General features: G+C 44.4%; 2 protein-coding genes across 4 annotated transcripts in view; both read left to right on the forward strand.

The window, feature by feature from the left end:
- sptb (spectrin, beta, erythrocytic) overlaps nucleotides 1-423 on the forward strand; it is a 43,199-nt gene extending 42,776 nt beyond the window's left edge. Inside the window, exon 36 of the mRNA XM_060934190.1 lies at nucleotides 8-423. Within this exon, the coding sequence (XP_060790173.1) occupies nucleotides 8-100 (93 nt within the window). The 3' untranslated portion in view covers nucleotides 101-423. The remainder of the gene's footprint in view (nucleotides 1-7) is intronic.
- Nucleotides 424-5,785: 5,362 nt separating this feature from the next.
- The window catches only part of ccdc88c (coiled-coil domain containing 88C), a 122,558-nt gene continuing 103,193 nt past the window's right edge, over nucleotides 5,786-25,150 (forward strand). For all 3 annotated transcript variants that reach the window (XM_060934193.1, XM_060934194.1, XM_060934195.1), the window contains exons 1-3: nucleotides 5,786-6,389; nucleotides 12,055-12,155; nucleotides 17,483-17,591. In XM_060934193.1, coding sequence (XP_060790176.1) covers nucleotides 6,330-6,389; nucleotides 12,055-12,155; nucleotides 17,483-17,591 — 270 coding nt within the window. In that variant the 5' untranslated portion in view covers nucleotides 5,786-6,329. The remainder of the gene's footprint in view (nucleotides 6,390-12,054; nucleotides 12,156-17,482; nucleotides 17,592-25,150) is intronic.

A 25,150-nucleotide genomic window follows, 5' to 3' on the forward strand; every position in this document is an offset into this window, starting at 1 on the left:
TTTACAGGTGTATTTCCATCCGTTCCTGTTAATGCAGTGGTATTTTGTTGTTTTCCCCGCCATAACACACTTGACCCAACTAATCAGCTCAATGAACTGACCATTTCTGAACTGATGCGGGTGTGATAGAGCAGGAAGCACACTAAAATGTACAGGCATCGCAATGGGAGCAACTAAGATCTGCAGAACAGTATCTCCTCCTTTTCTTCCCTTGGAAAACAGCCTGTCATTCTAAATATACTGTTTGAATACGAGAAGACACTAGATGATATACAGCGCCCTCCACAATTATTGGCACCCCTGGTTAAGATGTGTTAAAAGCCTTAAAATAAATTACATTTTTATTGCAGAAGCATAATCTCACACTGAAAATTGTAGAAAAAAATGTAACCCTTAACTCAAGTGAATAAAAAAAATAAAAAATCCCTGACTAAGAAATAATTATTTTTCATAAAATCGCCTGTTCCACAATTATTGGCACCCATAACAATTCCTAGAAAATAAATGTAATTGAAGCATTTCTGTCATTTCTACTGTAGTTTATAAAGTTGATCAGAGTATCTAGGAACCTTTAATTAGTAATTCAGCACATCCTGTTTCCCTGGGGTATAAATATGATGTGACACAGAGGCTTATTTCTCTTATCCACTCTTCAACATGGGAAAGAGAAGAGAACACACCGTTCAAGTAAGGCAGATGTGTGTCGACCTTCGTAAGTCAGGCAATGGCTACAAGAAAATAGCCACTCGCCTACACCTGCCCATATCTACAGTCAGAGGGATCATCACGAAGTTTAAAACAACTGGAACAGTGGCAAACAAGCCTGGACGAGGATGCAAGTTTATCTTGCCACCACTCACAGTGAGGAGGATGGTAAGAGAAGTAAAAAGTTCTCCAAAGCTCACTTTTAGAGAATTGGATCAAAGAGTAGCATCTTGGGGTCACAAAGTCTCCATAACAACCATCAGGCGCTATCTACACGCCAACAAGCTGTTTGGGAGGCATGCACGGAAAAAGCCTTTTCTCACTTACAAGCATAAATGTAAACGTCTGGAGTTCGCTAAGCAGTACTGGGACTTCAACTGAGACCATGTGCTTTGGTCAGATGAGACCAAGATAGAGCTTTTTGGCAACAAACACTCTAATACATCACAAAAGATGAGTATGCGAAAAAGCACCTCATGCCCACTGTGAAGTATGGGGGAGGATCGGTGATGCTGTGGGCCTGTTTCTCTTCCAAAGGCCTCAGGAACCTTGTTAGGGTGCATAGCATCATGAACCCTTTGAAATACCAGGACATTTTAAATCAAAATCTGGTGGCCTCTGCCTGAAAGCTGAAGATGGGTAGTCACTGGGTCTTTCAGCAAGATAATGACCCTAAACATGTGGCCAAATCTACACAAAAATGGTTCACCAGACACAAAATCAAGCTCCTCCCATGGCCATCTCAGTCCCCAGACCTCAACCCAATTGAAAACCTGTGGGGTGAGCTGAAGAGGAGAGTGCATAGGAGAGGACCCAGGACTCTGGATGATTTAGAGAGATTGTGCAATGAGGAATGGTCGAATATCCCTCTCTCTATATTCTCCCATCTTGTGAAATGTTATAGGAGAAGATTAAGTGCTGTCTTGTTGACAAAAGGGAGTTGTACAAAGTATTAACATCAGGGGTGCCAATAATTGTGGCACACATGATTTCATGTAAAAGAATTATTTCTTAATATGGGATTTTTTTTCTCCACTGAATAAATGCACTTTAATTAAAGGTTGGATTTTTCTCTTTTTTTTTTGCACTGTTGTCCTATATATTTTTTTTTAAAAAAGAAAAAATTTATTAGAAGCCTAAGAACATATCTTAACGAGGGGTGCCAATAATTGTGGAGGGCGCTGTATTAATCAAATATACCATGCACTGAGAGGCTCTGGTTAAAATTATGGATTCTCTGAGATGACTGGCATAGTACTATTTTGTGAGGGGCACAAAATTTCCCAGTAAAACACTCATGTCTATCCCTATGTCCGAAATCACTCACTCGTTCACTACTCCCTACTCACTATCTAGGGAATTCTATATAGAGGACTATATAGTGAGCTCATTGGTAAAATGAAAAAACACTTTCGGACACTACTCTGCCACGCTGTTATTTACATTACCACTGTCGCACAATTAAAACGTGCCAGATCAGTCGACTGGTGGGTTTTCAAAATAATAAATACATGCATGTATTTTTGTGATAAATACATATTATACTGAGCATATTTCCCATATTAATCAATACAAAGTACTTTGTGTCTGCTGCATCTTTCAGTTCTTTTAAATCAAGGCTGAATACTTTCTTCTTTGCTGCTGCCTTTTATTAAATCAAATTTGAGGCTTTTGATTAATTTCTTGCTCTGCACTGTAACTTTTATTCTTGTATTTTATCTGTCTTATTCTCTTTTAGCTTTTTCTATTCTCTTACTACTTTTAATTGTACTTGAATGCATGTTTATGTGTTTCTTCCTCCGTCCATTCACCCCAACACAAGACAATATTATTGCCATTTTCACGCCACAACTTATAAATTTGTCTCATGCCTGTTGCCATAAGGAAAAACAAACTACTGCTATACTCAATCTAAAATACTTAACAGTCCTTATGAAACAGCTTTTACAACTTTTCTTTCAGCGCGACCGCAATGCATGATGGTATATATTGCTTGGTTAGTGACCATCGGTTGTACACTACTTTTCACAATGCATTGTGGGATACTATGAGTCCACTATATAGGGTGTAATAATTCTCACTATACATTCAAACAGCACTACAAAATGGCGAACTCACTATATAGTGATATATATGGTGTGAGTCAGCCATGGTATATCCTGGATATACCATGAGCTGACGTCACAATTTCAAGCCATACGGCTGACTCAAGTCATGGCTGTGGCTCCATGAGCATTTCTGTGTGTGTAGATCTATGTCTAATGATCATGCCTAGCAATTTGATTTTTTTTTTTCAGATTTATTTCTCATACTTTGTAGTTTAGAATTTTTTGATGAGGGATATAAATCAAATATACCGTACCATGCACTGAGAGGTACCGGTAATTATGGATTCTCTTTGGTGACTGGTGGTGGCATGGTGGTGTAGTGGTTAGCACTGTTGCCTCAGCAAGAAGGTCCTGGGTTCGAGTGGCCATTGAGGGTCTTTCTGTGTGGAATTTCCAGCTTGCCTGTGACCCCGTAGAACAGGATAAGCGGCTACAGAGGATGGATGGTGACTGGCATCATACTATTTTCTGAGGGGCCAGTCAACTCAGAGAATCCATAATTTCAACCAGAGCCTCTCAGTGCTTGATATATTTGATTATCATTCACTAATCTCTCTTTTCTATTTTACTTCTTTCCTGTTATGTGAGCACTGCAGATATGGGAGGTTAGCAATGAAGGGTTATGAAAACTTGCAAAATCAACAGCTATATAAGTGATGGAGTGCTAAACATAGCAAAATAAAGTGCAGTACAGAATCTTACTCATGGTTTAATTCACTGGTACTTTCACTCAGGAAAAAGAAAACAAAACAAAACAGTAGGCTTACTAAACTATAAAGTTCCTTGTTGCTGGGGTGGCACTCATCTTTTTTTGCAGACAACCTTTAATATCCTTTGGGTGGAAATTTGGACACTAGATACAGTATGCACCTTTGTAAAAGACAGAAGGTATATCATTAGACTGTAATGACCTTTTGGAGTAGGTGGCATGGTGGTTAGCACTGGTGTAGTGGTTAGCACTGTCGCCTCACAGCAAGAAGGTCCTGGGTTCTAGCCCAGATGGATAGGCTCCAGCTTGCCTGCGACCCTGTAGAACAGGATAAGCGGCTACAGATAATGGACAGATGGATGGATGGACCTTTTGGAGTAGGCGGCATGGTGGTGTAGTGGTTAAAACAGTCACCTCACAGCAAGAAGGTCCTGGGTTCGAGCCCAGTGGCCGGCGAGGGCCTTTCTGTGTGGAGTTTGCATGTTCTCCCTGTATCTGCGTGGGTTTCCTCCGGGTGCTCCGGTTTCCCCCACAGTCCAAAGACATGCAGGTTAGGCTAATTGACCGTAGGTGTGAATGGTTGTTTGTGTCAGCCCTGTGATAACCTGGCGACTTGCCCAGGGTGTACCTCGCTTCTCGGCCATAGTCAGCTGGGATAGGCTCCAGCTTGCCTGCGACCCTGTAGAACAGGATAAGCGGCTACAGATAATGGATGGATGGATGGATGGATGGACCTTTTGGAGTAGGTGGCATGGTGGTGTAGTGGTTAGCACTGTCGCCTCACAGCAAGAAGGTCCTGGGTTTGAGCCCAGTGGCCGGCGAGGCCCTTTCTGTGTGGAGTTTGCATGTTCTCCCTGTATCTGCGTGGGTTTCCCCCACAGTCCAAAGACATGCAGGTTAGGCTAATTGACCGTAGGTGTGAATGGTTGTTTGTGTCAGCCCTGCGATAACCTGGCGACTTGTCCAGGGTGTACTCCGCCTCTCATCCATAGTCATCTGGGATAGGCTCCAGCTGGCCTGCGACCTTGTAGAACAGGATAAGCGGCTACAGATGATGGACAGATGGACCTTTTGGAGTAAAGTTTTAAAAGGATGCACTGTATGCACATTTCTAGGTAAAAGATACACGCTAAAGGTACAGAAGGTGTACCACCTCAGTCACAAGGAAACGTCGGCCTACAATTTCGTGCTCTTTTCTTTCTCTCTCTGACAGTCTAGGTTTGCATTTTGAAATTTACAAGGTGCATGAACGGCGGCACGGTGGTGTAGTGGTTAGCGCTGTCGCCTCACAGCAAGAAGGTCCGGGTTCGAGCCCCGTGGCCGGCAAGGGCCTTTCTGTGTGGAGTTTGCATGTTGTCCGCGTGGGTTTCCTCCAGGTGCTCCGGTTTCCCCCACAGTCCAAAGACATGCAGGTTAGGTTAACTGGTGACTCTAAATTGACCGTAGGTGTGAATGTGAGTGTGAATGGTTGTCTGTGTCTATGTGTCAGCCCTGTGATGACCTGGTGACTTGTCCAGGGTGTACCCCGCCTCTCGCCTGTAGTCAGCTGGGATAGGCTCCAGCTTGCCTGCGACCCTGTAGAAGGATAAAGTGGATAGAGAAGATGAGATGAGATGAATGGCGGCACGGTGGTGTAGTGGTTAGCGCTGTTGCCTCACAGCAAGAAGGTCCGGGTTCGAGCCCCGTGGCCGGCAAGGGCCTTTCTGTGTGGAGTTTGCATGTTGTCCGCGTGGGTTTCCTCCGGGTGCTCCGGTTTCCCCCACAGTCCAAAGACATGCAGGTTAGGTTAACTGGTGACTCTAAATTGACCGTAGGTGTGAATGTGAGTGTGAATGGTTGTCTGTGTCTATGTGTCAGCCCTGTGATGACCTGGCGACTTGTCCAGGGTGTACCCCGCCTCTCGCCTGTAGTCAGCTGGGATAGGCTCCAGCTTGCCTGCGACCTTGTAGAACAGGATAAAGCGGCTACAGATAATGAGATGAGATGAGAAGGTGTATGAACATCTCTGACCGGAAAAGTTTGCTTAACTTTTCTCAGGCGTGAAACATAGCCGAGACTAACAGAGGGTGCTATTGAGCTAAAGGACACTTGAGCGCCCTGACATTCCGTTTGGCTTGTTACGTCATTTTTGAATAAACCACGCCTCCAGGCTCTTACTCATTGGTTAGCTCTTTCAATCCGAAGGCGGGGCCTTTTTTCTGATTGGCTCTTTGGGATGTCATTGTGCCTCGCTGTTCACGCTTAGCACAGGTTGAATGCTCGGCAACAAAGTAACTCAAGTGAAGCGTGTGGGCTGGAGGTGAACTTTATTCTTTAACAGCACTGCAGGCCGTAACTGCTTTTTCTTTGTGATGTTATGAGATTCCGTGTTTGGATTGTGGATTGGGAAGTAAACGCATGAGATATTTCATCTTTTATGGTTATTATTATTATTATTAGTTGGCTGTATTGAACGGTTCACTTGACTTTGTGTGGGACCCTCGCTTATTGGCCGGGGCTCAGAAGGAAATGGTGCTGTGAGTGTTTATCAAGCAGCATCTAACAGCTCCTCATCCAGTGCCTGGAAAGTACCTTGGTGTTTTATTTCTACTCTGGACTGCTTTTTTTTTTTGGACTCTTTTTTTTTATTATTATTATTATTTCTGGCGGGTAAAGGATAAAAAATGTTTCTGTGTTTAAAGTTTGGTTTCGTTTTGTGCACCACGGTATTGTCCTGTACTGTGCAACAGTGTGGAGTTTGGGACATGTGTTAGAGAACTGAGGTGTTTTGTTTTCCTCCCCTTCGGAAGTTCTTGCTGTTTCTCAAAATGGATGTAACTGTGTCGGAGCTGATGGCGAACTTCATGGAGTCCCCATTGGTGGTGTGGGTAAGTCACTGAAAAGATAGAGGGTGGAACATGAAGGAGAACACTGCACCTGCTGCTGGGTGTGCTCAAAACAGACCTTTGTATTCCACTGGATTATAGTATTACTGCAGGTGAAACACCAGGATCACTAAACCTGTCTGTGGGATGCATGAATGATGGTTTGGCTCATTTTAAAGCTTCTATTTTTATGTTATACCTCTCAAAAATTTGCTTATTAAACCATTCTGTACTTCTTACTATTTTTGCTATCCTAACTGTATCACGTGAACAAGTGTGCACATGCTTTTTAGTCATTCTGTGATCTATATATATATATATATATATACACACACACACACACACACACACACACAGAGTGCTCAGCATAAATGAGTACACCCCCTTTGAAAAGTAACATTTTAAACAATGCACGGTGGTGTAGTGGTTAGCACGGTCGCCTCACAGCAAGAAGGTTCCGGGTTCGAACCCAACGGCCGGCGAGGGCCTTTCTGTGTGGAGTTTGCATGTTCTCCCCGTGTCCGCGTGGGTTTCCTCCGGGTGCTCTGGTTTCCCCCACAGTCCAAAGACATGCAGGTTAGGTTAACTGGTGACTCTAAATTGACCGTAGGTGTGAATGGTTGTCTGTGTCGGCCCTGCGATGACCTGGCGACTTGTCCAGGGTGTACCCCGCCTTTCGCCTGTAGTCAGCTGGGATAGACTCCAGCTTGCCTGCGACCCTGTAGAACAGGATAAAGCGGCTAGAGATAATGAGATGAGGTGATACGGTGGTGTAGTGGTTAGTACGGTCATCTCACAGCAAGAAGGTTCCGGGTTCGAACCCAACGGCCGGCAAGGGCCTTTCTGTGTGGAGTTTGCATGTTCTCCTCGTGTCTGCGTGGGTTTCCTCCGAGTGCTCCGGTTTTCCCCACAGTCCAAAGACATGCAGGTTAGGTTAACTGGCGACTCTAAATTGACCGTGAGTGTGAATGGTTGTCTGTGTCTGTGTCAGCCCTGCGATGACCTGGCGACTTGTCCAGGGTGTACCCCGCCTTTCGCCTGTAGTCAGCTGGGATAGACTCCAGCTTGCCTGCGACCCTGTAGAACAGGATAAAGCGGCTAGAGATAATGAGATGAGGTGATACGGTGGTGTAGTGGTTAGTACGGTCGCCTCACAGCAAGAAGGTCTGGGTATGGAGTTTGCATGTTCTCCCCGTGTCTGCGTGGGTTTCCTCCGGGCGCTCCGGTTTCCTCCACAGTCCAAAGACATGCAGTTAGGTTGATGTGGGGCGGCCTTAAGCAAAGTACCTAACCCTGGGTGCTCTGGTGTGGCTGGCCACTGCTCTGAGTGTGTGCGTGTGTTCACTGCTTCAGATGGGTTAAATGCAGAGGACGAATTTCACTGTGCTTGAAGTGTGCATGTGACAAATAAAGGCTTCTTCTAAATATCTCAATGAACACAATTTCCAAAATGTTGACAAGACGAAGTTTAATATAACATGTTTAACATATAACGTGAAAGTAAGGTTAATAATATAACTTAGATTACACATTTTTTCAGTTTTACTCAAATTAGGGTGGTGCAAAAATGAGGACACTCCACAACAAAAACTACTACAGTAGCATCACTCTACTCTAGTAGCATCACTCTGCATCCAGCATCCAGTCACTAAGAGGTCATTGTTGAAGAATGGAAAAAGATTGATGTTGCAAAATGTCGCCAACTTGTTCATTCCATGCCTAGAAGACTTGGTGCTGTCATTAAAAATCATGGAGGCCATACAAAGTACTAGATGTAGTAGTATTTGTTGTGGGGTGTACTCATTTTTGCACCACCCTAATTTGAGTAAAACTGAAAGAATGTGTAATCTAAGTTTATATTATTAACCTTACTTTCACGTTATAAGTTAAGCAGATGTTATATTAAACTTTGTCTTGCCAACATTTTGGAAATGGTTTGTGTTCATTGAGAGATTGTTTAAAAGGTTACTTTTCAAAGGGGGTGGACTCATTTACACTCAGCACTGTATATTCCCACCCATATAACTAGTTTGGTTATGCCTGAAATTATTCCCCCACGTGGTTATTTCATTTTCACGTATGATCACATTATTTGTATTTACTTGAGTTCACATATGCAGTTGGAGAAGGATTTCAGGAGTCATTTGTGATAGAAAAGTCCCAGCAAAAGTGAGAGGTAAGATGTATAAGACAGTTGTGAGATTAGCTGTGATGTATGGATTGGAGACCGTACCCTTAACGAAGAGACGAGGCAAAGTTGGAGGTGGTGGAGTTGAGGATGTTAAAGTGCATATCCTGGACCAATTTCGTATTTATTTATTTATTTATTTATTTTTATATGAAAGTATTTCCCTTTACACACTCATCCAGAAGGGTAATTTTGCACAAGGCCATCTGTCTACAGCAGAAAAAAATAAAATAACAAAACGCGTCTGGAAAAATCCCAAAGGAGTCTGGAGCCAGATTCGTGCCGTCACCTGCGGAAGCGCCAGCAGGCTGCAAGAGCTTGCACGGTTTCAGTGCACAGTCTGTGTAGACCAAGTTTAGCAGCTAGCGATTTTGCATTGAAATATGGAATTGTCACCTGAGCGCAATGTTACTTCACCTTTGGATGAACATAATGAGACGTCAGAATTGGGGCTTCATCTGTTTGGATTTGATGATGATTCAAGTAGTGAAGATGACGGAGACAACACCGGGCATGTAAATAATACGGTCGTTTTCTCATAAACCAGCGCTGACGTAGGATTCAGAAGGAGGCGTCCCGCACGTGACGTCACGAAAATCAGTGTTTGCCGGGAAATCCAAATGGCAGGTTTTTTCAGAGGCGGACGAATTCGCCTCAAATGGCTTGATTTCAACTGATTTTTTCTGGTATTGCGCAAGGTAAAAAAATTGCACAAAATGCAAAATGTGACAGATATTTGACCAAAGTTTAATATAAAATAGGAGAATTACATTGATCTTGCTCCTGAATTTACCCGTGATATGCACTTTAAAGTTTGCGATGGGAGTGGCAAGGTTGGACAGGATAAGGAACGAGCACATCAGAGGGACAGCGCATGTGGAGAGCTTGGGAATGAAGCTAAGAGAGATGAGACTGAGATGGTATGGGCACATCCTGAGAAGAGATGCAGAGCATGTTGGAAGGAGAATGTTGAGGATGGAGCTGCCAGGCACACGAAAATGAGGAAGGCCAAAGAGGAGATACATGGATGTGGTAAGAGAGGATATGAAAGTGGCAGGTGTAGAGAAGGATGCGGAAGACAGGGAGCAATGGAGACGAAAGATCCGCTGTGGCGACCCCTAATCGGGAGCAGCCAGAAGAAGACTTGAGTTCACATATATAACCTCAGGATGTCATGTGGTGAAATTCACCTTGACTTATTACTAACGTGATCGTGTATGTGTGTGTGTGTGCGTGTGTGTGTGTGTGAGAGATGCATTCCCAAAGTACACTCCAGTTACTATCCAGTGTAAAATCGCACTAAACAAAAGAAACAAAGAACTGCCAATTTAAAAATAAAAAAATTTAAAGGTTCTATGTAGAATTCTATATCGATCTGTGTGTCTATTATGCACTTGGGGGGTGGGGGGTTTCCCAAAAGCCTCTTAATGCTAAGAGCATCTTAACCAGGAGAGCGAGAGTGAGTGTTCATCATGATGCTCGTGCTACCATTTAAAGTGTTGATGACACATTTTTGACATCTTTGGCGATGTTTTATAACATAAAAAGTAATTCCCGATGATCCATATATTAATTCACGAAGGCGCCTATTTTACAAGTTATGATAAAAAACGCGGCTATTTGGGCAAATTTGACGGGGCTGCAGCACCCAGGAGACGGAGGAGGAGGAGCTATTTGACGTCAGTGAAGGAACCTTCCTCCTAACTTACCAGTTTGTTGTTGATGCGACAGGTGTTCAGTTTATCATTATTAGTATTTTTATTAGACATTATTTTTATATATATATATATATATAATCGAGTTCTGTTGCCGGCTTTTGCTCCAAAACCCACAAGGATGGGGTAAGTTTATTCAAGTTTCCCAGAGATCCCGAGCTGCATGTGAAGTGGGTGAAGCAAGTCAGGCGCACTCGTGACAAGTGGGAGCCCTCACCAACATCCGTCCTGTGCTCTGAACACTTCGATTTGGATTGTTTTGACACCCTTCCCAGCTTAAAAGAATCTCTTGGGTGTTCAGTTCAGCACAAACGTGTGTTACTATCATCAGCAGTGCCTACACAGTGTTGCCAGATTGGGAGGTTTCCCGCCCAGTTGGGCGGTTTCAAGTGCATTTTGGTGGGTTTTGAACATATTTTGGGCTGGAAAACGTCAGCAGTATCTGTTGCCAGATACTGCTGAAGTTTTCCAGCCCAAAATATGTTCAAAATGCACTTGAAACCGCCCAACTGGGCGGGAAACCTCCCAATCTGGCAACACTGCCAGTATTCCGGAGGGGGACTACTCGTAGCTACGCCGGATCCAAAGACAGTCCTCCTGTCAGAACATGTTGTGAAACGACATAAGATAAAGGTACGTAGAGCTATAGATTCTACATGATAATCATAAATGTAATCATAAAGTCGGCGTGATATCAGTCATGTATTTGCTTATGAAAGCCGCAAGCTTTCACGTAACTGCCGCCTAGCAACGAGAGGCAAAGGGTAAAGAGGGTAGGCTATCATAGATTCTATTCGGAAGAGATCAACACAATTCTAGACTCCCAGAAGAGGAAGAGCTAGCACTAGAGAGTTCACCGGTGTTTTCATGCGCCATTTCCATTGAGCAGAACCAGAGTAGAACAGCCAGTGAACCGCAGCGTGTTCTTCCGCTGACGTCACAACATGGCCGCGAGCCACGGACCCAGTTTTCTTGCACTGTGCAATTAAAAGTTGGATATTCGCGTAACAACAGCTTCTTTTCACGTAATTATAACAGAAATCTAACATGTTTGCCATGTTGTATAGTTTATTTAAGAAATTGCATAGAGTCATGTTCGTGTCATCAGCACTTTAACTGTGATCTTTGTGCTACGATGCTTTTGGGAAACCCACCCCTGGACTATTTGTTGTTCCTGGGGTTGTACCCTCAAGAGTACAGCTTATGTTTTTATTGCTAGAAAGGTACATGTAGTCTACCTTTACTCTAAAAATGAAATGGTGGCCTGTTTATCTTTTTTTAAAGGAACATTTCACCTCAACATTTGGATATAATGTGCAAATTAAAGCTACAAAATATAAAAGTACCACACCAGTGACAAGAAACGGTACTTTTTTAGTATCTGAGAGCGCAGAAAAGGGAAGTCTAAACTATCAAGAAAAAAAAAACCTTTGGAGCCATCTGACCTTGCATTACACAGAGCATGGTGTCTGCGTCTTCATGGGACGTTCGTAGTCCCACTGAAATGATTTGATGAAACCTGCAGAACTTCCCACGACCCCTTCACTGTGGCACTGCGTGCTGCTTTCTCCCCTCAGCCTCTAGCCTTTGTTGCTGTGAAATATTTTATCATCTTGCCCAATGACAAACTGCTTTGCACAAGGTTTCAGTGTAAGATTGAGAACGCTGCTCTGTTTGGAGGTGTTGATTGACACATATATTGTGATTTGTTCTCATGCTTTTACCCTGTTTGTGTAGCCATAGTTAAGTTCTACTCTTTTTGCAGGTGAAGACTTTTGGGCCGCTGACTTCTAACTCCGAGGACAAACTCTCCATGTTCATGGAGTTAGTGGATGGGGTCTTCCTTCACAAAATCATGACCCACATGTGAGTAGCTTAAACAGCAGTACATACAAACGTGTTTTTGTGTGTGCAGATTAATCTTGCAGCTGTCAAGAGGCTTGTGTTTCTGAAACCACATCCTATCTCGTCCTGCGTGATATCAGATTGGGTAGCGACACCATTTCTGTCTTTATGCTTCATCTCTCTCTCTCAATCAGTATAGAACTACTGAATCTGTACAGTGTTCAGTGACCTTGAGCTGCTAATGCATGTAAAAGCAGTGAAGGGATCTATTGGGGATGTAAGATGTGAAAATGCTTAAGGACGTCTTGGATCAGTGATGCTGTGTTGAGCTTTCCTTTGGCGCCTTTTTTGTAACTGAAAATGATTGAGGTACTTTCAGTTTGCTATGCTGTAACCTCAGGATTGTAGGTGACTTCCCTGCTTCCTGTTCAGAAAGCATGATGTTTTTGATGATGATAAATGAAATTCCTGATGTAGAAGAGGCTTTGCTTGGCAATGGGACGTATAATACTATACTACAGTAGTGTGTGTGTGTGTGTGTGTGGGGGGGGGGGGGGGATAAATAGAAACTGCATTTTGCTGTCATATTGACCCGCTTTGAATTCTCGAAAGCGCATTTCTGGCATAATGATGAAATGGTGCAGTTGTGCTGTATAGAAAAGTTTGGGTAAACTGAGCCCATGTTTACATTAGACCGTATCAGCGGATCATCAGATTAACGTTTTTAAAACGATTAGTGTGCACAAAGCAACACCAATACATGATTTGTGTGCACACAGCAACACCAATACACGGATACGCTCGGCTCCGCAGGCATCCTGCGCTCCAAATCACTCCGCCCTGAACAGCGAGTGCCCTCTGGAGGGTGCGCACTCCGGCCCTGCGCAGCTCACAGAGCGCGCGAGTGAAGTGCACAAGCAGTGATTCGGGACTGAGCCGCTGTGTGTGTGATCCCAGCGCATATCACTTACTACTTGCAAGTGGAAGGATGGCAAGCCTAAAGACAATCATAACTACACAATGGGCAGTATTTGCATCAGTATTTGCAGTATTTTCATACTTTTATACTCTTTAATGAAAGGTGATACAAGGCGGAAGTCCGCGCCGTTTTTCAGCAGTCGCGTCACATGACCAATGCCAGCGAATCAGGAAGGTGGATGTCACAGTGACGTTGTCCAATGAGACGCCAGCTAGAGCTCAGCACAGCGTATCCGCGTATTCTCAATGTTTACACAGCACCGGAGCTGACACGATCTGGATTGAATACGTGGACGCTGGCGGATTCCCGTTTCCTGGCGTTTTAATGTAAACGGACAGTGCATCCGCGAAGAAAACGAGACAGATACGGTCTAATGTAAACGTAGCCTGAGGCGTTCTGACTTTCTAACTTGAATTCAGTTCAGAGTACATATAAATGTTCAAGGATATTTGCATCAAACCTGTTATACTCTCCTAAAACAGCTTTAAAAAATAAGTTTTGTAAGAATGTTATTTGGTCATGTAGCTGGTATTCAGTCTGTGGGGTGTGTGTGTGTGTGTGTGTTTGCTGCTCTCCATTCTGTTTTGCTTTGCCCTCATTCAGTGTTTGTGTCTTTGTGCTTTTCCCAGCTGTGCTAACCGAAGCGTCCCTGCGTGACCCTGCGCCCCCCCCCCCCCCCCCCCCATGTCATTTAACCCCCTTTCCTTTAAGCTGCCCAGTCCTCTCTGTTATTAATGAATACGACTACTACTCCTCAGACAAAGACAATATTTTGTTCGTAATGGGGGTTTTTTGGGGCTGGGGAATTTCAGATTAGGGCATGACGTGCTTGTGTAATGCATGAGCGCTACTGTGACAGTATGACTGTCCCATTCAAGATATCATGTCGTGTTGTATAAATCATACGCATGCCTTACTGAGTGCAGTCTCTAGAATATCACAGACATTTTGAAAACCTTTGTGTTTCTGGGAATCAACCCCAATGAAAAATTCTTTTTTTTTTTCTTCCTTTTGAACAAAGCTAATCTGACTTCATCGATATTTCGATACATGTTTAATTGTTGGTTTTAAATGATTGCAGATTAGGTGTTGTAGATGTTTATTTTGGTTTCATTTTAATTTCAGGCTTAGGTGGTGTTTACATTACATTAGACCGTTTCCGTCTCGTTTTCGTCGCGGATGCACTGTCCGTGCACATTAAAACGCCGGGAAACAACTCCACAGGCGGAACAACTTGAATCCGCCAGGGCCCACGTATTCAACCCAGTTCATCTGATCCGGTGCTGTGTAAACATTGAGGAACGAGGAAACGCAGTGCTGAGCTCTAGCTGACGTCGTCATTGGACGACGTCACTGTGACATCCACCTTCCTGATTCGCTGGCGTTGGTCATGCCACGTTGGTCATGTGACGCGACTGTTGAAAAACGGCGCGGACTACAGGAAACGACACGCAGCGGCTCAGTCCCGAATCACTGCTCGTGCGCTTCACTCGCGCGCTCTGTGAGCTGCGCAGGGCCGGAGTGCGCACCCTCCAGAGGGCACTCGCAGTTCAGGGCGGAGTGATTTGGAGCGCAGGAGGAAGCGCTGAGCCGCACTGAGGTTTATTTACACGTTTCAACTTGTTTACCTCCTTCAGGCGCTTAAACTCAGTGAGAACATGAACATCACAGCCAGGTGTGTTTATCTGCTGGAGAAGGTGTTCGCTTGCCATCCTTCCACTTGCAAGTGGTGAGTGACTTGCGCATGCCCGATATGCACTGGGATCATGTGACGTGCCGTCTAATTAGTCATGTGATTAGCGTATCCGTGTATTGGCGTTGCTGTGTGCACGTGAATCGTGTATTGGCGTTGCTGTGTGCACACGAATCGTTTTAAAAACGTTAATCTGATGATCCGCTGATACGGTCTAATGTAAACACCACCTTAGTCACTTTAGGTACCAGTGACGTGAACACATGAACAGTCCAGCATTATACTAGACATCACTGAGAGGTTTCCTTCTTGTTCTCGCAGTGTTTTGTATTTGCATATTGGTTTGTATTCTCGTTCTCTTTCTCTAAATAACTATGTCTTGATGGGTTTAATATGTATGTGTTTCCTTCCCAGCGTGCACAAAGCTTGACACGGTGTAGAGCAGTGCTCACGCGAACACATCCTGTCTGCTGATGCCCTGTCTGTGCACTCTATCCTTTCTCTAGATTTTTTTTTTTTTACCAAACGAGCTCTTGTTCTTCTGTCGTTTGCTTTAACTGTGGCTCTGAAGGTAATCACGCAGTAGCTGTCCTGATTTAAACACTGTTAAATACTAAACATTTTAAAGGGGACAGCAGGATTGAAAAACAGTCATTGTTTTTATTTTTTTTTTGTTTTTTTGTTTTAAACACACGTGTGGGAATGGTGTGAGCCTGGCAGAATTTGCATGCCCTTTTCCAAAGCCCATGCAAATGAGGCTAGGACAAATACGGTTTGTGTGGGAGCTCCATTCGTGTGTGCCAGTCATGCTGCTCCTATGACTATAACTTTGTTTACTCTCACATCAAAATACAAACTGTTTATAAGTGTATAGTGATGCACAGGATTCTAATTCGATACCATGTGGTAGCTTTCTGATGTTCTATGTATTTTCAACACCACAAAAATAGGTATAGCCTGTTTCAATGTGCATTAGATTTTCATTTTCAATGATTAAAACATACAACAGCTGAAACTTAACAGTGCGTGACCCATCCATACTCTTAGCAGCATATAATGAAACAAAACAAAAGCTGTTAGTTAAGCATTAGCTCTGGCCAAGAGAGTATATGGGTGCTAGTGTGCAGGGTTGCCAGGTCTCAGCACTCACTTTCAACCCAACTATAACTCCACAGAAGTACCTGAAACTATCCCAAAAATTAATCCATCCATTATCCGTAGCTGCTGATCCTGTGCAGGGTCGCAGGCAAGCTGGAGCCTATCCCAGCTGACTACGGGCGAGAGGCGGGGTACACCCTGGACAAGTCGCCAGATCATCACAGGGCTGACACAGGGCCCACGTATTCAACCCAGTTCGTATCTGATCCGGTGCTGTGTAAACATTGAGGAACGAGGAAACACAGTGCTGAGCTCTAGCTGATGTCGTCATTGGATGACGTCACTGTGACATCCACCTTCCTGATTCGCTGGCGTTGGGATCACACACACAGTGGCTCAGTCCCGAATCACTGCTCGTGCGCTTCACTCGGGCGCTCTGTGAGCTGCGCAGGGCCGGAGTGCGCACCCTCCAGAGGGCACTTGCAGTTCAGGGCGGAGTGATTTGGAGCGCAGGAGGAAGCGCTGAGCCGCACTGAGGTTTATTTACACATTTCAACTTCTTTACCTCCTTCAGGCGCTTAAACTCAGTGAGAACATGAACATCACAGCCAGGTGTGTTTATCTGCTGGAGAAGGTGTTCGCTTGCCATCCTTCCACTTGCAAGTGGTGAGTGACTTGCGCATGCCCGATATGCACTGGGATCATGTGACGTGCCGTCTAATTAGTCATGTGATTAGCGTATCCGTGTATTGGCGTTGCTGTGTGCACGCGAATCGTGTATTGGCGTTGCTGTGTGCACACGAATCGTTTTAAAAACGTTAATCTGATGATCCGCTGATACGGTCTAATGTAAACACCACCATAGAGACAAACAACCATTCACATTCACACCTGCGGTCAATTTAGAGTCACCAGTTAACCTAACCTGCATGTCTTTGGACTGTGGGGGAAACCGGAGCACCCGGAGGAAACCCACGCGGACACGGGGAGAACATGCAAACTCCACACAGAAAGGCCCTCGTCGGCCGCTGGGCTCGAACCCGGACCTTCTTACTGTGAGGCAACAGTGCTAACCACTACACCACCGTACCGCCCCCCCAAAAATCCAGGAATTGTAAAAGCGAGTTGTCTCCATCATGGCATTTGTGTATTTGGATTGTGTAGTTTCATAACTAGCGGAGTTTGGCGAGTTAAAAGCACAGCCCTTCTCATGTCGCTCTCAAGGAGGTGGTCATGTCTGAAACACAGGGTGCTTTTATTTCGCATTCTGCTGTTGGTTAGCTGTGCTATGCTTTGAAAGTCACACCACTCTCTGGGTTTAAGTGAGGGGGAGAGAGAGACTGTATGTGTGTACAGCTTACTTATTGCAGTACTTTTTTAAGCAAAGCTTGAAGATATATGCAAAAAAGTGTGTGTGTGTTGGGGGATGAGTTGTATTGTACTGTTTTTACGTCCTTGCTTCTCTGAATGTTTTTTTTAAGCAGGTTTTAGAGTTGCAGAATTGTTTTCTGTGAACTTAAAGATTTTGTTTAGTCAACCGCTTTTTTTCTTCTTCTTTCTTTTCTCTCTCCTCTTCAGAGACCCAAATCCTACGAATCACCGAGTGAACAAACAGGTGAACAATGATGTCAACCTCAGAATCCAGAACCTCAGCACTGTCATCAGACACATCAGAAACTACTACCAGGTAAGAGCGCAGTATGTGATGCACATGTGCAACAGCATATGACTTCCTGCTTGCTATGAATAGTCTGTTAAGTGTACCGCAGATTTTCAAGCTGCTGCTTGGTTCGAGGTTGTCACATGACAGCTGGTGTACAGATATGGTTTTGAGTGGCAGTTTTCACTCATCAGATACTGGTGGATTAAAGAAAAAGCTAAAACCGTCCTGCAATTGTTCTTATACTGAACGTATCTTAACAGTGTAGAACATTACCCCTGCTGTCAGACTCGTTTATTGGCTAATGTATGAGGTGTATCAGAAAAATAACAGGACTTGGTGTGCTTCTTTGATGTGAGGGGCATCGTCCACATAGAGTTCTTGCCACAGGGCCAGACAATCAACCAGCATATCTACAAAGAGATCCTGTGGCGTATGCTTCATTCAGTGCGCGAGAAGAGGCGAGAGTTGTGGCAGGACAACTCATGGCTGCTTCACCACGACAACGCGCCGGATCACGACACCCTGAGCATCCGGCAGTTCCTTGCTGAGAAGAACATCGCCGTGCTGGAGCAACCTCCCTACTCACCCGACCTGGCTCTGTGTGATTTACTTTTTTTTTTTTCCCTTCCTTTTCCCCAAGCTCAAGGGGGTCATCAAGGGGACCCGTTTTCCGGATGTGGAAGCCATCAAGAGGGCTGTGACAATAGAGCTGCGGAGAATCCCTGGAGAATCCTTCCAGGAGTGCATGGATGCATGGTAGTGAAGGATGGGAAAGACCTGAGGGGGATTATTTCGAAGGGGAAAACTTGTAGTTTAGAGTTTACTTTTTTTTTTTGTGCCCCAGTCCTGTTTCTTTTCTGACACACCTCATAGTTCAAGCTCAAGAGAATTGTTTTAGAAGACTAGAAGGTCGAGGACAGTTAGGGTGGTCTCTGAGGTTTTTTTGAAAGTTTCACCAGGCTTTAATGAGAGGAAGGGGATCAGCAGAAAGACACGCTAGCACAAATCCTCCTGTTTCATCCTGCATCCTGATGCGTGGTTTTACAGAACACTTTTAAGGAAGTGGCTATAATTTTGTGGTGTTATGGGTGGATTTTATGTCCTAGCAGTTTTAGTGATTCTTGGGAGCGCTTCAGTATTTAAATAGGTGTTTCCTAGACCTGAGGCCTTACTTTGACTGCTTCATCCCTAACAGTGGTCGCTTCTCTAAAAAGTACCTACACAACTGCTACAGAAAGGTTCTAAGATCTCATCTAATCTCATTATCTCTAGCCGCTTTATCCTTCTACAGGGTCGCAGGCAAGCTGGAGCCTATCCCAGCTGACTACGGGTGAAAGGCGGGGTACACCCTGGACAAGTCGCCAGGTCATCACAGGGCTGACACATAGACACAGACAACCATTCACACTCACATTCACACCTACGGTCAATATAGAGTCACCAGTTAACCTAACCTGCATGTCTTTGGACTGTGGGGGAAACCGGAGCACCCGGAGGAAACCCACGCGGACACGGGGAGAACATGCAAACTCCACACAGAATGGCCCTCGCCGGCCCCGGGGCTCGAACCCAGGACCTTCTTGCTGTGAGGCAACAGCGCTAACCACTACACCACCGTGCCACCCCAGGTTCTAAGATCTAATACAAAATGCTTAAAATCTACCAAGGGTTAGAATGATGTTTACTCTTTCGTACCCAGTCTCAGCCTTCCCACCATCTTATGCCGCTTTTCCACTACCAACGCGGCTGAGTTGGGCTGAGCCGTGCCATGCTGAGTTGGGCTGAGTCGAGCTGAGCGGGGCTGTTGGAGTTGCATTTCGACTACAACCGCGCTGAACCGTGCTGGCTGGAAGTGGGTGGACACATTGGGTGGAGTTAGCGAAAGTGGGTGGACGTCACGTGATGTCGTTAGGCAGCGCAAACAGTGACATCAGTGATCTTTTAAGCGGTAGTCTCACGACCCGGATAGTAAACAATAAACATGGAGGACATGGAGTCGTTAGTGTTGCTGGTCTTGGTGCTGTGGCTTGTTGTCACCGACAACGCCAACAGATACTGGCAAGAGCGTATAGACGAGGCGAGGCGCATAAGGCTTCAGAAATTCTCCATAATTCGTAATTCTTCTTCTTCCGGGTTTACAGTTCCCAGCATGCTCGCGGGGCGTGTGAGGACACTCCTCCTCACCAATCAGTGCACAGGGGAGTGTCTCCTCACGCCCCTAGCCCCACTCAGCTCGGTTTGGCTCGCTTCAGCCCTACTCCAAAACCGTGCGAGTTTTGGGTGCTAAGTAGGGCTGAAGCGAGCTGAGTCGTGCTGCTCTGAGGTAGTCGAAACGCGAGCCGTGTCGGGCTGAAGTGAGCCGAAAAAGGGTAGTGGAAAAGGGCCATTAGATTTGTGTGTGTGGGAGGGTGTTTGTCTCATTTTTCAGTGCAACTTAAATTCAGGATTGGGTTGTAAATGGAATTGGTAATACACACAATTCATTCTCTATAAAACAGGCCTCGTCAGAAGCATATGTAATTTTTAGACGTCTGTTCTAGACCTTTTAGTCAGGGTTTGGGAAGCCCATTGTAACTGATCCCTCATGCATAACCTAGGATTTTAATTCCAGCTACAGTCTGATAGTTTTTTTTTTTTTTTTTTAAAGCAGAATTCTATTTAAAACTCGTACTAACTCCAGGGTTCGGGATATGGTTTTGACAGAAAATGCAAAGCATTTTCTTAAAGCTCGATGGCCTTCCGATTTCATAAAATCGGTGAAATTTAGTTACCTCCTGAAATTTGGAAATTGTGATACATGTTTATTTCTGTAATATCTGACAAAATATCAGGCCATTCTGTGGCTGGAAAGTTATTTAATTTGAGGAGATTAAAGCAAATAATGTGCATGAAAATGCTCGCATCGCTCAGTCAAGCAGACAGAAGTCGTCCGTGTGCGCATGCGCAGGTTTAACTGCTTCTTCTTTTGGGTTTTACAGCAGCTGGCATCCACGGTGCTGCATTACAGCCATCTACAGGTTTACCTTGACCGTGAACTGACAGTTACATAATTCTGTCGCTAACCGAACAGCTGATCACACCGAGGTGCTCGCTGACCACCGATATTTATTAGTTTGGTCCTGGGTTTCCTTTCCTTCGTATAGAACATAACGTCTTTTCTTCTCGCTTTCTGTTACTGTAGTCGGTCTTTCACGTTTCGTTTGCATCCTCCATTTTTCTCTCCTGTTTCAAATTTGTATCCCACAATGCCTTGCGCGAATGGGGAAAGCCCACCACGTGATGCATGACATAGTATCTTGAATTGGGTCATGGTGAAGCAGGAAAAAATAGCGGAGAATTTAGGGCCACATGGCCCTAAATTCATTAATTGTTCGATTTAAAGAAAACTAATAAAATTGGAAGTCTGTGATTCGAATTCAGTAGCTTTTGGTCCATTAAACAAAATAATTGGTGTCAGGGGGGAATTCTTTTTATGACCTACACTTAAAATCTGAAAGGCAGTCTACCTTTAAGTCACTCTGGATAATGGTAAGTTCAGACCAAGAGCATCAAAATTTATTCTGGCGGCTCTCCCAACAATGCTATCGAGGTAGCCTACATTTAACATAGCTGTGGTTATGCGTGTGAAGTTTAGTGGCTAGTTGCAGTAACTGGTCAAATCAGTGTTAAAACAGTGTTCTAGAGCAAAGATGTTGCCTGTAAATAGTGTTACAAGCAGGAACACATCATAAATAATGGGGAAACCTGCTACTGCAATTATTAATTTCTTCTCCACTGTATTTGGGAATGGTTCGAATGGAACCAAAAATCTACACGACGGTGTTCTTTAGAGTGGAGCGCTTCTAAATTCCGATTGGTTGCCGCTGAGCCGTGTCGTATCGCGTTCTGGACATCAACTTTATTCTGATGTCCGCACCACCAAAGGTCATACTGTTGCTCACTGCCAAGAGACACTGGTTCATATTGAAAATGAACGACTTCTGGTTGCTTTGTTGCTCTTGCCGCGTTTGGTCTGAATGTACCATTTGTGCATCTGCCAAGCGCTTTAGGGGTAAAAGTAAAAACCGGACTGACACGAGTCAGAAACAAAAGGACACCTGATATTGCTAATGGCAACTGTCATTTGCTAATTAATGTTTTATAATATTTAAATCCACCTAAAAGGGTGTCTAAGGGTGTATTCAGACCAGGATAGTTCGATAGTTCACTTGCTTTGGTCCGAACCAAATGTTTTTTGTTTTTTTTTTCATTTTGGTGCGGTTCGCTTTCACACTGTACATTTTAGTAAGCGGACCAAAATCTGTCAACAAAGCCACGCGCCCTGAGGTCGTTCAGCTATTGGTCAGAGACGACACGCGCACAAAGCGCTGTTCTGGGGAGTGCGTGAACCCCTTCTCCTTCATTTTCTCACTGAATACAGCAAACACGTCGGCATTTTTGTGTGTTCTCTCCAAAAGCTCAGATATGTGGACATCTGCCCATATATCCACAAGGGTACGCGTTTCTTCCTCGGCCCACGTTTGCCCCCTACTCATTTTTTGTACTCTGTAGTGTAGCCTACCACTGGTCTGGACTGAACGACTGTTGTAAGGTTCCCTTGACAACCGAAACAGTGTTTGCGCTTTGCGGTGGAGTGTCAAGACTCTGTTTCCCATAATGCTCGACAAACGACGGAAGCTCCCGAGGTACAAAAAAGCAAAACTGTCGGGTTAGGTCCGGTCTGCTTTCACACCTCCAAAAGATCCGCACCAGAGTTCCTTTGGTCCGGACCGAGTCCGACCTTGCAGCTCGGTCTCGGTCCGCTTGTTTGGTCCGGACCAGAGTTCGGTGGTTTGTATTCGGACCAACCCAAAAGGTCTGGACCAAGGGAAATTTGGGTCGTTTGGTCTGGTCCAAACAACGTAGGTGTGAATACGCCCTAAATAACACTGAATTGCAGATGTCCGTTTCCTTTCTGTTGTATTAAATTGCAAAGCTCTAAATCAAGCTTCTGCTTCCCCTCACTTCAGACACCTTCAGATACAGACCATGGTTTTGTCTGTGTGAGTGACTCGGAGATGAAATAAGGATGAAAACTGCAGTAGAAATGAACGAAATGCAGACTGATGCACTCTGGTTTGAAGAGCTAGTTCTAGTGTGATCACGTTTCCATTTCTTCGGCTTGCTGTGTGGGCCTTCATAACGAGTAACAGAGCTGTGCACGTGTGTATGCTAATTAAGAGGCACGCTTAACTTGTCGTGAATACACCCTATAGCAAGTATTTCAACCTGTCCTAACACTGTGTGTGTGTGTGTGTGTGTGTGTGTGTGTGGCCAACATGCCTGAGGCAATCGGTGTGGACTTGTGCAAAAATAACCATCATAACTATTTCACTGAAACCCCAACATCAGACTGCAGTCTCATAATGGCAGTCTAAACAGCAGCCTACAGGGCATAAAACATGTCCAGTGCGCTTCTTGAGATGTGGCTGAGGAGGGGCTTCAAAGCAGCAACATCTGCAGGTCACTACACTCCTGATCAGAAACAGATGTGGGGTTTTAGCATGTGTTAATCACACCCCCACGGACCTTCACTCGCAGGACGGTGAAAGGTTGGCGTAGGTTGATGAATGGTTCCGAACTCCCCTGACCTTGTTATTTTAAGCAAATTCGGAAAGTTGTCAAAGGAAATGCTTAACTCGTGTAATACATTAGCTCTCACTTTAGATTAGAGTCAGTTTCCTGCTGCTATTCAGTCTGAACCTCTTCTCGTGCTCCACTCTCAGCCTCCAGTGTGGGGCGTAGCCTCGGACCTTTTTCAGCTTTATTCAAAGGTTCCCTGGTGCTTGGTCGAATTTAAATGACAAGGTCTCAAAGTCTTGGGCAAATTCTATAAAAGTCAGTCCATGTCCGATTATACAACCCGATTAAAGAAAATTATTATGTTCTGCTGACATCAATCAATGTGTTTCTGTGCAGAAAAACAAGCTCTTGCTGTCATGGTAGCAATGCCGAGAGAAAACATGTTTTAAAATGCATAGAAGAGGAGTTTGGAGCAGTTTGTAGAAATGGAATGGAAAGTCCATTCTTTTAAAGCGAAACTGCCTTTCGGATTTTTCAAGTGTAGGTCATAAAAAGAATTCTCGCTGACACCCAATTATTTTTGTTTAGTGGACCGAAAGCTACTGAATTCGAGTCACAGACTTCCAATTTTAATAGTTTTTTAAAAATAGAACAATTAATGAATTTAAGGCCATGTGGCCCTAAATTCTCTGCTATTTTTTTTCCTGCTTCATCATGACCCAATTCAAGATACTACATCATGTGGTTGGCTTTCCCCGTTTGCGCAAGGCATTGTGGGATACAAATTTGAAACAGGAGAGGAAAATGGAGGATGCAAACGAAACGTGAAAGACCGACTAGAGTAACGGAACGTGAGAAGAAAAGACGTTATGTTATATACGAAGGAAAGGAAACGCAGGACCAAACTAATAAATATCAGCGGTCAGCGAGCACCTCGGTGTGATCTGCTGTTCGTTTAGCGACAGAATGATGTAACCGTCAGTGCCCGGCCAAGGTAAACCTGTAGATAGCAGTAATGCAACACTGTGGATGCCAACTGCCGTAAAACCCAAAAGAGGAAGAAAAAGGTAGACCTGCGTATGCGCACACGGACTTCCTCTGTCTGCTTGACTGTGCGAAGCGAGCAATTTCATGCACATTTATTTGCTCGGGAATTGTCTGAAATTAAATAACTTTGCATCCACAGAACGGCCTGATGTTTTGTGAGCTATTACAGAAATAAGCATGCATCACAATGACCAAATTTCAGAGGGAACTATATTTCACCGATTTTACGAAATCGAAAAGCCGTCTAGTTTTAAATTGAGTTGGAGGTAATAAGGATATTCTTTCTGTCCCTTAGCATGCAGGTAGCTTTGCGACTCACTGTACAAGTAATAGGCTTGGGACTGTTGTATTTTGTTTTGTTTTGCATATTGGCTTTTGTAATGCCAGTATTCCTTAGTAGTCTGTAGAAGGCAATTAAAGGAAACGATCACCTGAAAACCAAGCGAATTCTAGTCACCATATCAATTCTAGGACAGTGTTTCTCTGTTTTTGTGTCTAAAATGGAATAAACATGGAGAAAATGCGTAATTTTGTAAGGAACTCTTTCGTTCAGCTGGCAGAGCCATCGTGACGTCGGAGTTGCTTCCTGTGGGAGCGTGCGTGTATGCGTTCATCACGAAAGTGAGTGGGTGATATGCTGTAGCCCATATAGACTATAAAAACACTCTACCGCTAACTTTTACACACGCACGTGCACCTTCTCTTGCCCTCTGTTTCATACACGTCTCACACACGCACTAGTGGATAATCATGCCATGACCATCCTGGCGGACAAGTTGACCGACCAGTACCGTGTTTACAACCAAGTGCTGTGCAGTATGGCATTATCTTCACAGAACACAGTTCAGAGATAATACAACAATATGGTACGAAAAAAGTTTGAAATGAAAATAACTGCATTATATACAAGAAAAATGACCACAGTAGACCATGCGGTCAGCAAATGCTGGGATCTCACCCGGATCCATCTCAAG

This window comes from Neoarius graeffei, chromosome 11, assembly GCF_027579695.1.
Source record: "Neoarius graeffei isolate fNeoGra1 chromosome 11, fNeoGra1.pri, whole genome shotgun sequence".
Lineage (NCBI taxonomy): Eukaryota > Metazoa > Chordata > Actinopteri > Siluriformes > Ariidae > Neoarius > Neoarius graeffei.